Source organism: Echiichthys vipera, assembly GCF_963691815.1.
Source record: "Echiichthys vipera genome assembly, chromosome: 20".
Classification (NCBI taxonomy): domain Eukaryota; kingdom Metazoa; phylum Chordata; class Actinopteri; order Perciformes; family Trachinidae; genus Echiichthys; species Echiichthys vipera.
This window is the reverse complement of record NC_139845.1, coordinates 23,741,181-23,755,289: the sequence shown is the minus strand read 5'-3', so window position 1 is coordinate 23,755,289 and position 14,109 is coordinate 23,741,181. Positions and strand designations below refer to the sequence as shown.

The 14,109-nt window shown below is 43.0% G+C and overlaps 1 protein-coding gene across 1 annotated transcript; it reads left to right on the top strand.

Moving 5' to 3' along the window:
- The first annotated feature begins 247 nt into the window (after positions 1-247).
- samm50l (sorting and assembly machinery component 50 homolog, like) lies at positions 248-12,230 on the top strand. The gene is made up of 15 exons (XM_083934732.1): positions 248-389; positions 1,203-1,316; positions 2,894-2,995; positions 3,107-3,194; positions 3,394-3,500; positions 4,556-4,686; positions 5,504-5,591; positions 5,839-5,967; positions 6,127-6,198; positions 7,765-7,851; positions 8,059-8,129; positions 8,347-8,414; positions 9,967-10,113; positions 10,797-10,938; positions 11,314-12,230. Exons 1-15 carry the CDS (start codon positions 369-371, stop codon positions 11,357-11,359), a joined length of 1,413 nt encoding a protein of 470 aa, XP_083790858.1. The 5' UTR covers positions 248-368; the 3' UTR covers positions 11,360-12,230.
- Positions 12,231-14,109: the final 1,879 nt, after the last annotated feature.

Below are 14,109 nucleotides of genomic sequence, written 5' to 3'. Positions count from 1 at the left end.
TCCAGACAGAATTCCTTAAACGCGTTGTCTCGCATTACCAGACATATGTCCATAATGTTGTTTCAGCGCTGAGTAATTATTAAATACGTGACAGGGACTCTGAACTATCTGTGTAGCACATTTAACACGGAGAACATAACAATGCATTCTGTTTTCTTAACATGAATATGAATAAGAAAGGCTTTCGTTGAGTTGACGTATATTATAAGGAGTACCTGAACACACCACGAGATCTCAGCAACTGTCATGGCGACTCCCTTGAAGGGGGTTTGGTACTGGAGAAAGTAGCCGCTGCCATTTCTCTCGTTTCTCCCGTGTACAGAGCAGCTAAGCCGGTCTGAAGAGGCTCTAAGGAGCGGATAGTTACCATGGGGACTGTCCATGCTAAGGTAAAGTATATTTCTTCCTCACAGCAGGCCTTTCTGTAGGTTTGGGCCGTGACCTCCCTGCCCAGTGAGTGAGGCTGCAGACTCGCCAGCATTTGTACTCGATGTACCATCACACACAGTTGGAAAAGGGTGAACAAGAAAGACAAGTTACGGCGAACCGTGGGTGGTGAAACGACCGAAGTTTGCATTCAATCCATTTAAATGCCCGTAATGCTGCCAATAAGGGCTGGGCGCGATTTTTCAAAGGGACACATCATAACAAAATACCTCATTGTGATAATTGTGGTGATATCTTAATGGACAGTTGTTGCTTTCAGATGGTATATACAAAGAAGAACATTAAAAGAAGACATTTTATTCGCCTAAAACTGTCTAATACATTCAGAAAATGGTTTTACTTTCCCCGCAACAGTTACAATTGAGATATTAGCCCAGGAAACATATTCTATCAATATTGTTATTCATCTTAACTGACATCAACCCTTCCGTCCAGAACTGTCTGAACTGAAACATTCACTGACTTCGAGGGGTCGTGGGACATCAGACACTCTCTTTATAAAGCTCCACCCACTGACTTTTCTGCCCTCTCCTCCATAACAGCTGCCCTTTAAAGGTGCCATACATACTTTTGTGTTACGTCATTGTATTGGACTGTAGGATTAACTATAAAGTCTCACCTTACCTTACTACAAAACCCCTTAGAGGAACTTAGAGGTTGATTCAACTGCTCTGTGGACCAAGTAGGAATTATGGGGCTGTTGTGTTACTGTATATGCTGTGTCATTTCAAGCGTTGTGCGTATCCTTGGTGCAGAGTCTGGATCCTCTCCCGATGCACGGCCGGGACTTGGGGGTCAACCCCGATGACTTCATGGAGCCTCCAGAACCGGAGCAGGAGTCCAAGCAGGAGATCCTCGAAAACAAAGATGTGAGTAGCAGTAGCAGGAGTAGGTTTCTTCTCCTGACTAATTCTTCCATAGAGATCAAGAGGACACTCAGTCCAGAGATTCAGCCCTTAAAGGGATCCGACCACCTCTGCTGCAGGAGGCTTTGAAGCTCACTGGATCCATCAGACCCTCGATGACTAAAGGTGCACTCCCACTGTCCGTCCGTACCGTGCCCTGTGCTTTAGGGTACTTGTCCCCCCCTCCTTCTCCCCCCGTGGCCCAGGCCCGTTTGTACTCACACTACCTGGGCCTCGGCGAATGCTTCTTGCTGCCTATACATCATCACGCCGTAACACGTCAAATGCATTGATGACTTCATCGCGATGCGTCGCTTTGTGTACAAACCTTTCCATAGACCTCTGAGTTTTTGTGCTTCTTGTCCGACTGTTTTTGAATATTTTCATCCGACCAAATCTGCAGTAAGCATGCTCGTGCTCGTACAAACGGCAAACGTTCTTTTCAAAAGCCCACCTCTCCCAAACGGCCGTTGGCCGGCAAGCGTGCTGTTCCTAGGCGCGGTACGGTTACACTCACAATGGTCAAACAAACTAGATTTTAGCCGTGAAACGTGTTTGGGCAAGATACGGGTGGACAGTGTGAGTGCGCCATTACTGCTGTGTATCCAACCACCTGCTCTATACTGAACCAGTGTCATTTACACCTGAATCCAGTCCTGCCCTCAATTCTCATAGAGATTCATTCAAATGCAGAGAGGTTTTAGTATCTGCTGTAAGGGTCCCTGAAAATCAGATATAAAGAGTGCGGAGGTGCTTCAACAGCTTACCCAGTAAAGGGGGCATAAACGTTTGCACATGATATTTCAGTTTTTTATTTTTCATAATTTTGATACAATTTCTAAACATTTGTTTTTGCTTTGTCATGGAGTGTGTAGATTGATAAGGAGTAAGATGGATTTTTATCTATTTTAAATTGAGTGTATAATACAACGGCGTATAAGGGCCAATCATAAATTTAAAAAAAATTACAGACCCGGGGGAGACGGGTAATATTTTCTATAAAAATGTCGCAGATTTATGAGATTAAAGTGGCAAATCTACAAGAAAAGTCGCAATTTTTACGAGTCAAAAAAATCGTGTGTTGTTTTACACCTCCAGTGTTTTGTTTTACGCTCCCTGTTGAGCCACATCACTTCAGAATCAATACAGATGCTGCTGTATGCTGCATAGGCTCCTATGTCTGCAGCAAACTCTGAAAAAAAATACTGTATTTGGAAGATTAGATAGAATAAAGGACGCTACAAGGTCTGAAGACATCATGTAAAATAATGATTTTCTTGTAGATTTGCTACTTTTTAATCTCGTAAATCTGCAACATTTTCCTCGAAATATTACCTCCCTCCACAGGTCCGTCATTTTTTTTATTGGCCCTAATACTCCGTCGTTGTACAACGCAACAAAGTTTGGAAAAAAGTGACAGATTTCACATAGCTTTTCACAGCACTGTACAACGCATATAGAATACTTTCACCCGTAAGGAAAAAAGTGGCAGCCAAATACATTATCAATTTGTTTTCTCTCTCATATATGTTTGACTGCAGGTGGTCGTCCAACATGTTAACATCCAGGGTCTTGGGAGAACTAAAGAGGATCTGCTCGGCTATGAGATCTCTGAGGTTTTCCACGCCAAAAACCTCATTGATGTATGTATTTGTGACTGTACTGCACTGTAAAGCACGGATCAGTCTCAGGTTCTGAAAAAGTCTTTGAATTTTAGGAAGACTCCAGCAGCTCTGTTTCTGTCTCGGTTGCAGGTGATGAAAAGATCTCACATTGCCAGACAGAGGCTGCTCCGCCTGGGAATCTTCAAGGAGGTGGAGGTTCTTATCGATACATCTGAAGGTAACACATTCTTCTTTACAAAAGAACACAACGAGAACATTCCCAACTCTGTGAATGGCACAGGTAGTTAAAAACGTGTCTGTGTCTCTGTCATGTATTTCGAATGCAACGGTTTTTCTATGGAATCATAGTGTGTGTGTGTGTGTGTGTGTGACACGTGAATATACAGAAACACATGTGATTGGTTCTCCCTCTTCAGGTTCAGATGCTTTGCCCAACGGTCTGGATGTAACTTTTGAGGTGACTGAGATAAAGAGGCTGACAGGAAGCTACAACACCATGGTTGGCAACAATGAAGGAAGCATGGTGAGGGAAACACTTTCATATGTCAGTCGGATTTTCCTTTTATTGTGAACAAGGGATTGAGTGTGCAGGGGAGTAAACTTGTTTACTGAGGTTTCTCAAGCACACATCCTTGGAAAGCGTTAGTGTTTCCTGAATTATTAATTATTATAATTAAAGATTGGCTGAATACATTTGTTGAGAGACTGAACTATGTATTTCAAAAACTAGTGGAGGTTCTCTGAGGGCCTTCTTGCCCCTGACGAAGGGCGCAAAATGGTTCCGTCCACCCATCATGACAACATGAGAATCCTTCGGCTAATCTGCTGAACCAGTGACTCCACACGATCGAAAACAACCTTTTTTTTTCTCTGTTGTTCTTAAAATGTTTCCATCCACACGGACTCTGCTCAAGAAATATCTGCATCTGCACAAAACCAGTAAAACCGACTAAAAGGATGTAGTCAGTTGTAGTTTTAAAAAACAACGCGGTTGTCATTTTATCTCTTTCTTATGGATGAAAAAGAGACTAACTGACCAAAGAGGTGATCCTGATTGTTCACATGTTCGGATGTTGTGTCTGTTTTGTTTCAACGGAGCGTCTGGACCCGGAAATCGTATTTTGAAAGGGTGTTACATCAGACTGAACGGCCGAATACTTTCCCTACCCACTGTGTGTATATACCGTGTATATAGATATACAAATTAAAATACAAATCCACACTTTTTCATTTAAGAACACATATTTTTCAGGGTCCCCGCGGATCCTTAAAAAGTCTTAAAAGGCACTGACTTTATTAATCTATAAACAGGGCCTTAATACTTCTTAAAATGTCTTAAATCAAGCTTTCAAAGGTCGTTGTAATTGGTTTCAAATAATTGGTAACATTTTAGTTTTTTATAAATATTTTACCTAATGCCTCTTACTTCTTATTTTTATGCTTTCTCTGGCGGTGGATGATGCTCCAGATTGCGCGCGTTAATGACCTTTGAGAAATCTGAACACATGGTGCAAATACAGTTAAACAAAAACATTTGGTACGATTCTGAAAGATGAACGTATTTGTCCTGACTTCCAGGTGCTGGGTCTGAAGTTGCCCAACATGCTCGGTAGAGCTGAGAAACTCACTTTCCAGTTCTCCTATGGGACCAAGGAGACGTCATATGGCCTGTCCTTCTTCAAGCCCCAGCCAGGACACTTTGAACGCAAGTATGTCAGTGAACGTTCTGAGAAGTCTGTTGATGGTGTCACCAAGACCGCAAAGGCGTCCTCACTGCACAGAGTGATCGAGACAGCCGTTTCTTAGGGCGCACTCCCACTGTCCATCCGTACCGTGCCCCGTGCTTTAGGGTACTTGTCCCCCCCTCCCTCTCTCCCTGCGGCCCTGGCCCGTTTGTGCTCACACTACCTGGGCCTCGGCGAATGCTTCTTGCTGCCTATACGTCATCATGCCATAACACGCATAACACGTCACACGCATTGATAGACGTCATCACGATGCGTCGCTTTGAATACAAATCTTTCCGTAGACCTCTGAGTTTTTGTGCGTCTTGTCGACTGTTTTTAAATATTTTCATCCGACCAAATCTGCAGTAAACACACCACCTCCGCATCACACCAACGTGAACCTTTCGCTGCCATTGTTTTAAATGTCCCCGCATGGTAGGTCTTTTTTTTTTTTTTCCTATGTCCGAACAGGCGCACATAAAATGATGTCACAACCGCCTTAGGCCTCGTGCTCGTACACGTGGCCACGCTCGTGCTTGTACATGTGCAAACATGCTTTACAAAAGCCCACCTCTTCCAAACGGGCCGTGGCCGGCAAGCATCCTCCTAGGCGCGGTACGGTTGCAATCACACTGGTCAAACTAACTAGGCTTTAGCCGTGAAACTTGCTTGCAACGGTACGGATGGACAGTGTGAGTGCGCCACTGCCACTGCCACTGCCACTGCCAGATGGAGTGCACCACCAAGGCAGAGTTTTGGACTTTTTTTGGTTTTTCATAATTTGTGTCCTCTGTTTCAGCCTCACCCTCAACATGTACAAAGTCACAGGTCAGTTCCCGTGGAGCTCCTTAAAGGAAACCGACAGAGGAATGTCTGCAGAGCTTAATGTAAGTGTGTGTCTGTCTGTGTGTGCGTGCATGGATATTTCATACTAAGAAAGCAAATTGAAATAGAAAACTTCAGAATCTCTTAAGACAGAGAGGAAGAATTGTGTGCTCTGTATTTCTGTTAAACACTGTTCACACACAGCTGTTAAACCACGCTGGAGTGACACTTAATCTCCAAAAAGGAGTGAGTTTACCTTAACTCAAACCTTCTCAAGCTTAAGTTCTCTATCCTCCTGTCCTCTTGCAGTTTCCTCTGGGGATGACCAACCACACGTTGAAGTGGGAGGGTGTTTGGAGGGAGCTGGGCTGCTTGGCACGCAGTGCGTCCTTTGCCGTGCGAGAGGAGAGCGGACACTCGCTGAAATCTGCCCTCTCGGTACAGCCTGGAGCCTTTGCTCTAGCTCCTAAAAACACAACTTTTCTTTCCACATTTGCCATTTAATGTAGATCCTTTTCAGGAAATGTTTGTGAGGGCTATAAAAGCCTTTTGTCCTCCGCAGCAGTTCAACAGAACTCTTGTTTTGTTTGTTTGCAGCACACTGTGTCAATCGATTCGAGGAATTCTGCAATTTTCCCCAACGGGGGCGCCTTACTTCGGATCAACCAGGTAAGTCTGCACGTGTATTTCCAATGTTTATGAGTGGACTAACAAACAAGGTGCAAACAACATTTGACACTGTGAACTCGCTGTAAGAGGTCATTTATAGGGCTGTGTACTAAACTCTGTACTTGTAAGAGGTACGGACCAAATTACGTCAGAACAACAGAGTACCGATTCACCTTAAATCGACCTGTGCAGAATAACGGTACATGAGAACATGTAAGTGGCGGTTTCTCTGTCCTCACCTCTGCATGTCTAACAGAGAGCAGGGCTCCGCTGCGATACAGACATGCCAAGAGACAAACAGAGAGACTACATCACCCTGCATGTTTTTCAAGTCAGAGTCACGGCAATGGCGAGGTGAAAGTGGTCACTGTGTTGTTACACTTTTTAAAACTTCACAGAGACGACACTCATTATAATCTAATGTCCATCCATCATCTTCAACCGCTTGTCCCTAATGTGGTCGCGGGGGGCTGGAGACAATCCCAGCTGACATTGTGTGTGAGGCAACGTACATCCTGGACAGGACGCCAGTCTATCACAGGACACATAGAAACAGACAGGATACGTCCACATGATTGAAAACAATCTTTTTTTTTCTCTTTCCTTCTTAAGAAGTTTTCAGTCCACACAGACTCACCTCAAGAAATATCTGCGTCCACACAAAACCAGTGAAACCGACTAAATACACATGCCAGGCCTGGATGTGGCGCTGTAACTGCCACAGATATGCACCAACAACAGTGAAGAAGAGATGGGGAGACCCTGTGGAGAATACAAACACCAGAGAGTTTCTCTCCAAATCTGGAGACTTCCCAAATCCTCCTCCATCCTAGAGAGAAATGTGTCCACTGTTTCTGGTGTTAGTGGAGACTTTTGTGCTGTTTTGGGCTCTGATGCACCAATCACTTCCCAGTCCCAAAGCACTCACAGGCGCCACTTTCTCACTACATTGAGAGACTTTTCACACCTTCTTAGAAACTTGATTTCGAAAAAGAGACTAGAGACCAATTTAGTGACCTATTCAGAGCATCAGGGAAAAGGGAGAATTATCTGGTCGGCCTGATTCATTCCAATTTTCAAAAGATACCTTTTTCAGGCTCCAATAACGTTGGCTGTGTGTGGATGGTCGGCCAAAACGATACAAAAGTTGTGCGGTTACAGGAAACTGTGTCTTTGTGTGGACAGGCCCAGAGACAGACAACCATTCACGCTCACGTTCACACCTACAGGCAATTTAGAGTCACCAATAAACTTAACACATGCATGTCTTTGGACTGTGGGAGGAAGCTGTAGAACCGGGAAAAAAAACCAGCAGACACGGGGAGAACATGCAAACTCCACACAGAAGGAACCCAGCCGGGATTGGAACTAGCGATTAAATTTACATGACAAAAAGTGTACCTGAATTCTTCAACACTTCTCTGCTCATTGTTGACGTGTTGAATAACATTTTACGCTATGGAACACTAATGATGAGTTGGACATTTTTGGGATTTGTAGGCAATAGCAGAAGTAGTGTGTGTTGTTTCTCTACCAACAAAGACATGTGATCTGTTGTCCCTGCAGGAGCTGGCCGGGTACACAGGAGGAGACGCCAGCTTCTTGAAAGAGGATTTTGAACTGCAGCTCAACAGACGGCTCTTCTGGGACTCAGTAAGACATAAATAAGTCACTCCAGACCTGTTTGACACGATTAGCTCCTAAAAGATGCAACCAATCTTTTAGTTTGTTGTTTTGGGGTAGTTGCATTAAAGAATCACCAGTGGGCGATAAAGCAGCACTCACTCAGTTGAGGAGAGAAACAGTTCTTCTGTTCTTCTCCCTTTTTGATGTAAAAGGCAAATATTTGTGTCCTCTCAGGTCTTGTCTGCGTCTCTTTGGGGTGGGATGCTCTGTCCCATCGGAGGACAGCCCTCCTGCATCGCTGACAGGTACATCTGTCATCTGGCTCTGACAGCGGCAGCTGTAGGAGACTAAACATCCACGTAAAAATCTAAATGTAGTCCACTAGATTCCTAATGATAAGCAAGGTTGTTTTTAAGCCGCTTTACATGTAAACTGACCCACCCAAATGTTTCCATTTCTATATATGACACAACTCTGAGCTCTGAGTGGATGGTTAAGTGATAGTTCTGTATTTGTTTCCAGGTTCTACCTTGGAGGTCCCACCAGTGTACGAGGGTTCGGGATGTACAGCATCGGGCCACAGAGTGAAGGTAAAATGTCTTCTGACCATCAGTCCTGGAAAAGTTGAACAAAGAAATAGCATTAGAATGTTATTATGGTTAATCTGTTATCTCTGTGATAAACGATGGGGGAAAGGGGATGTGTGGCTTCTGTTCCAGATATCAAACAAAGACAAGAAACTCCTCTCTTGCTTACTTCAACTTTAGTACAGGGTTCCTAGACATTTTCCATTTCAAAACTGGAGATGGACAATTAACCAGGAACTACAGAAGAAAACACAAGTCTTTGCTTCATTGGCTTTAGATGGAGTAAACATACTTATATAAATAAAAAATGAGAAATAAAAATAAATCATAAATAAAATGGAGACGGCACATATGGAAAAAATTCAATAAATGTGAATGGCAGTCGCACAGAAAACGGTAACCATGGTAACCCGACACCATTCTACAGTCTGCTTGATTAGTTTCCTATCGTCTACAGGTCGGCTGTGTTGCATCCGCAAACCTGGTTTGATTTGTAGATATTAATATATTTTACTTTTAAAAAGTGAGATTAGGGCTGAAACAATTACTCGAGTTACTCGATTACAAAAATGCATCAAGGCGAAATCTCTGCCTCGATGATTCGTTTAATTCCTATCTCGTGCATTCTGCGGCCTGTTCAGCGCAGGGATCATTGTTCCACACAGACTGATTTTGCGGATGCACACCACTACATCTGGAAAAGGTAGAGAACAAGTTTGGGATCACTTCACACAAAAGAAGCCGAAAAAAGTGCAGTGTGTCCACTGTTAACTAGAACTGTTCTACCACAACAGCACATCAAAGATGATTCAGCGTCTGAGCCCAAAGCCGCCCATTGTTAACGCCACTTCAACATAACGTCACCTACCTGATATAGTACCACCCTACCTTTATAGTTTTGTTTGAGTAAATGTGTCGGTGGAGTTTTGTACGTTTCTTGTTGTTACGGTAAACAAGAAGAGAGCGAGTCGCTCTTCCTGATAACGTCTTTCTCTCATTCATTTTCTGAATAAATCTATTTGCCTTTGAAACCTGTTTGAGTAAATACTTGGTCAGGTAGAATTTTATGCACCACTTTGAATTGTTTAAATAGTAAACTTATTCATGGTAAATTGTGAGTGTTTTGCCTTCAACAGGCCATAAAACCTCAACGTCCCAGGTCCCATTACAGCTGGAGAGTTTTGTATCACCCTCCACCCTCTCTCTCCTTCCCCTGTTTCTCTGTCTGTATCCACACAGTCACCGTCCAATAAGGCAAATACCTACCCCCGATTAATCAGATAAATCCGTCCGACGTTCCTGCCTGTAATAGGGAAGGCTTTCGTTACCACCGTACTCTACGGGGGAATTGTTGGGACTATATAATTCATAAATAAGTCATAGAGTGTGGTCTTTACCTACTCTGAAAAGAGATAACTTTTGTAATGATTTGGCAATATAAATAAAATGTAATTGAACGAAGAGAAGTACATAAGGAGCTGCAGCCGAATGCATATGTATAGTTTAAGTAAGTGGTGCAGTACAGCAGCTTTAATGCTCTCTCTATGTGCTCCAGGTGACTATCTGGGTGGAGAGGCATACTGGGCAGGCGGTCTGCACCTTTACACTCCACTGCCCTTCAGACCGGGCAAGGGCGGCTTCGGAGACCTTTTCAGAACGCACTTCTTCCTCAACGCAGGCAACCTCTGCAACCTCAACTACGGTGAGTGGACTGAGAATACTACCGGACAAATTCACTACCCGCCGTGTGAAAAAGAGGTCCACACTGGCTGACTGACAAAAGTCTCACTCTTTCCGAGCCATCAAGACGGAGGTCAGGTGCCGGCCTGATTTAGCACCCTTATGTGATGGCCCAGTTTTAAAGGCAGGAAACAGCTGATCACAGAAATGAGAGACAGAAAAATGTCGACCGTCGTGAAGAGCAACTGGAAAGCCTATGAAATCCATGAGATGCTGACCATCACGGCAGAGAAAGTCCTGAATTGTCAGATCACAGGGGTAAATTCTTCAGACGCGTATGTTGGATGTCACTGTAAGTCACATGTTTACGCCTATCCCAGAAAGCCTCGGTTTCACATAGACAGGATGTCATGTTGCACCAAGAGAAAACAGGCTATAAAGAGTAAAGACGTGTGGAAACAGGCTATTTTGTGAACACGTGTGTCCGCGACATCAACAAGCACACATTCCATAAGTCATTATAGTACATGTTATGTTCACCATTTTTGACACCACAAAATTTCTGAAATTCTTGGGAAAATCAGGGGATTTCGCATTGGTACACGGTCCCACTATTCTATAACAACATGTGGACCAAATCCAAATAAATAGTCTATCCGAGCCCCTGTGAGGGGCCTGTAACATGTTTGAGTGTAATGTGTGCAGGTGAAGGTCCTCGGGCACACCTTCAGAAGCTAGCTGAGTGCATCCGCTGGTCTTACGGAGCAGGCATTGTGCTGCGGCTCGGGAACATCGCCAGACTGGAGCTCAACTACTGCGTGCCCATGGGAGTTCAGAGCGGAGACAGGTAGACTGACACGCTGACATACCCCAGGAATAAAGTTCACTTATGTTGTTTTTTTCACTGACTTTAATAAAAACACAGTCTTAACTCAGATTTTGTCCCCACACATCCAAGGTTTAGGTTGTTTTTGCTGCAAAAGAACACAGCAGTTTGAAAGAAATCAATTGCTTTCTTATATTGTATGGGTGCTGAGGTCACAGTAACCCGTATCACTGAACCTGTGTAGTTGAGATGTTCCACAGTTATTTTAAGTTATTGTTTTGAACGATTGTCGACTTGACGACGGTAGGAATTCTGTTTTCTGTTCATGGAAATATGATGGATGTGTTCGGATGAGAGTAGTAATTCCTCCCCTCTCCTTCGTCTCTCCTCTCACAGGATATGTGACGGTGTCCAGTTCGGAGCAGGAATCCGCTTCCTGTGACCTCTTCACTCCACCTCCCTCAATACTCCAGCAGACGCTGTGTTGTAAAGAGGGTGAAAGTCTTGTTGTTTGTCACCTGTAACTTGTTGTAGAGTGTAACACTATGTCCTGGGAAACGTGCCTAACCCCCTACCCCCCTTCCCCCCCACCCAAAAAACAAATAAAACAACCTCCTTTGGTATGCATCTGTCAAGGCGTTTCAACGACAAAGTGCCAGTGCTGTGTCATAATACCAGCGAGACTTTTTACAGTACCGAGGAAGACGTTTGAGAGTGGAAAGTAAGCAGATTTAAGATTTCTTTTTTTCAGAAAAATACAGCAAAAATACAATCATGGTGAATCTATTCTCTTCAGTAGAGTATTAAGTCACAGTTTAGTTTTGAATTTGAGCCACTGTGCCACTTTCTGTGGTTTGATATCTCCGGCGCTGGTACCTTGTCTGTGGAAAAGTCATCTACCAGTGATTTCACCCACTGTGTTTCCTGTCAGTTCTTTCCCACAATGTTGGAGAGATTTTGGGCATGTTCCCTGTTTGCCTTCCAGGACTGCTTCTTATCCAGGAGCACCACTTGTTATTGATTTAGTTTGACAGTAAACTGTACACCACACACTCTTCTGACCTGATGATTTGTTGAGTTGTACTGTGCGATTGAATGAACCAAGAGAAGCCGGCACTTTTTTTTTTGAAGTCAAAGCAGCGGTGTTGGGAGGGAATTGACCCTCATGCCAAAGCAGTTTGTTCAAAACACTGTTGTCTGATGTGAAGAACGGCGGGTTGATCTCAACATCCACCACCAGTGCTCTTACCTTTGGTCCTCTTTTTGATGTTGTTGAAGCTATTCACAAATAAATCACAGCTGCTCCCCTGCTTTCTCTGTGGATCCTTTGTGCTCAAATACACTACACAACAATTATAAAAAAGGAGCACAATGCCTGATTAGGTATAAGATGATCATCCTGTAACATCATGTGCCTGAACTTACAACAATTGACTCCACAAGCTATTGCTCATCTCCATGAGCTATTGGCTAAATGATGGCACAACTTGCTTAATGACTTTAAAGTGTAATTCCGGCACAAAATCATCCCATGGTCTTCTTCAGCACTTACACACATCAAATAAGCCATTGAGACAATTTTGTTTTCCTGTATGAACTATTAACGGAGAAATCCAGCAGTCGCTAACAGTCGGACGTGGCTAACAGTGATTAGCTCGGGGCAGTACGGTGAAGGCATTCAAACATCTTTTTTAACCACTAATACTGCTGAAAATAACAGCAAACTTCTGCAGCAGCATGAGAAGAGTCCCTACACAGAAAACAAAGCACCATTGGGCTCCTTCCTTTTGTATTGACTTTGGTAATCCACTTTTATGGACTTTACGATGAGAGGGGCTGGTACAGGGGCCAGTAGGTAATTCTTTAAAACACTCTTTTAATAAACTCTGGGTTCACTAACTACTTTGTTGGTGCTTTGTTTTCTGTGTAGGGACTCTTCTCATGCTGTCACAGAGGTTTGCTGTTATTTTCAGCAGTATTAGTGGTTAAACAAGATGTTTTATTGTGTTCACCGTACTGCCCCGAGCTAATCAGTGTTAGCCACGTCGCCTGTAAGCGACTCTCCCGGATTTCTCCGTTAATAGTTGTTACACTAAAAAAAATTGTCTCCCATGACCATGGGGTGACTTTGCGGAGGAACTACACTTTTAGGAGACAATGGGCAGGACTGCATTAAAATCGGAATTTTAAACTACTTTCAAAATATTAATTGTCATTTATTTATTTTCACAAAGATTGATTGCTCCATAAGTGACTAACTGATTTTTAAATATGCTCTATTTTCCATCGACTGCCATAGCTTAGATGAAGACACAATTCAAACACTATTTTTTTTAATTCACTTTTTGAGTAAATAAAGGATAAAAAATGTATTGAATCAGTTTGGATAACTTGATTGTGGAGGACAGTCAGGAGATTAAGTTTTGAAAGTTTGAATTCAATATATGAAAAATGTGAGAGGAAATTGACTTAAGAAGCTTTTGCAGTTTTTGAAAAAAATAGTGATGGCCTTCAAAACAGCTGCCAAACCAAATCATCAGAAAGTGTCTTCGATGTAAGGTGCAACGTTTTAGCATGTATGATTGATTTGTTATGAATTTTCAAAATGCTGGAGTTTACATAGCGCCACCATCAGGAGTATTGGTATACAAAACAGATTCATGTAGTTTGGCACAGGTTTGGACGTGCGTGCAAAGTTTGGCTTATTTCCATGCATGGGAACATGGATATCTTTGGAAGAAGAAGAGGAGGAATAATAATACTGACAAGAACAATAGGGTCCTTCAGCTTTGCTGCTCGGCCCCTAATAATACGTGTTATTTATACAGCACCTTTCGTTACATGAAATGCAGTTTAAAGTGTTACCCAAAAGAAAGAAATCAAAAACACTGGTATTAAAAACTATACACATCCTAAACAAAAGGCTCCAATAGTAAATTTGTGGGAGAAATAATAAAAAGATGGGTAAGAAAGATGGATAGAACTGTGAAAGTACTTTTTCGACATTGCCGGTATCAGGTTTTGGTTATAATTCTTGCTGCTGCATTTGGACAGAGCAATGTTTTGATGTGGTTACAGTAATTGGCAAGGAAATGCAAAGATATGGGCAACTTCTTGGCTTCTTCCACAGAGGGAGGGTCTAACTTTTGCAGTGTTTTTAAATGATAAAAGGCAATCTTTGTATTTGTTGAT

Coding starts and splice junctions, on each gene's coding strand:
- samm50l (XM_083934732.1), top strand. CDS start 369: ATGGGGACTGTCCATGCTAAG. Junction 3,501..4,555: donor GCAACAATGAAGGAAGCATG/GTGAGGGAAACA, acceptor CCTGACTTCCAG/GTGCTGGGTCTGAAGTTGCC. Junction 8,415..9,966: donor CATCGGGCCACAGAGTGAAG/GTAAAATGTCTT, acceptor TATGTGCTCCAG/GTGACTATCTGGGTGGAGAG.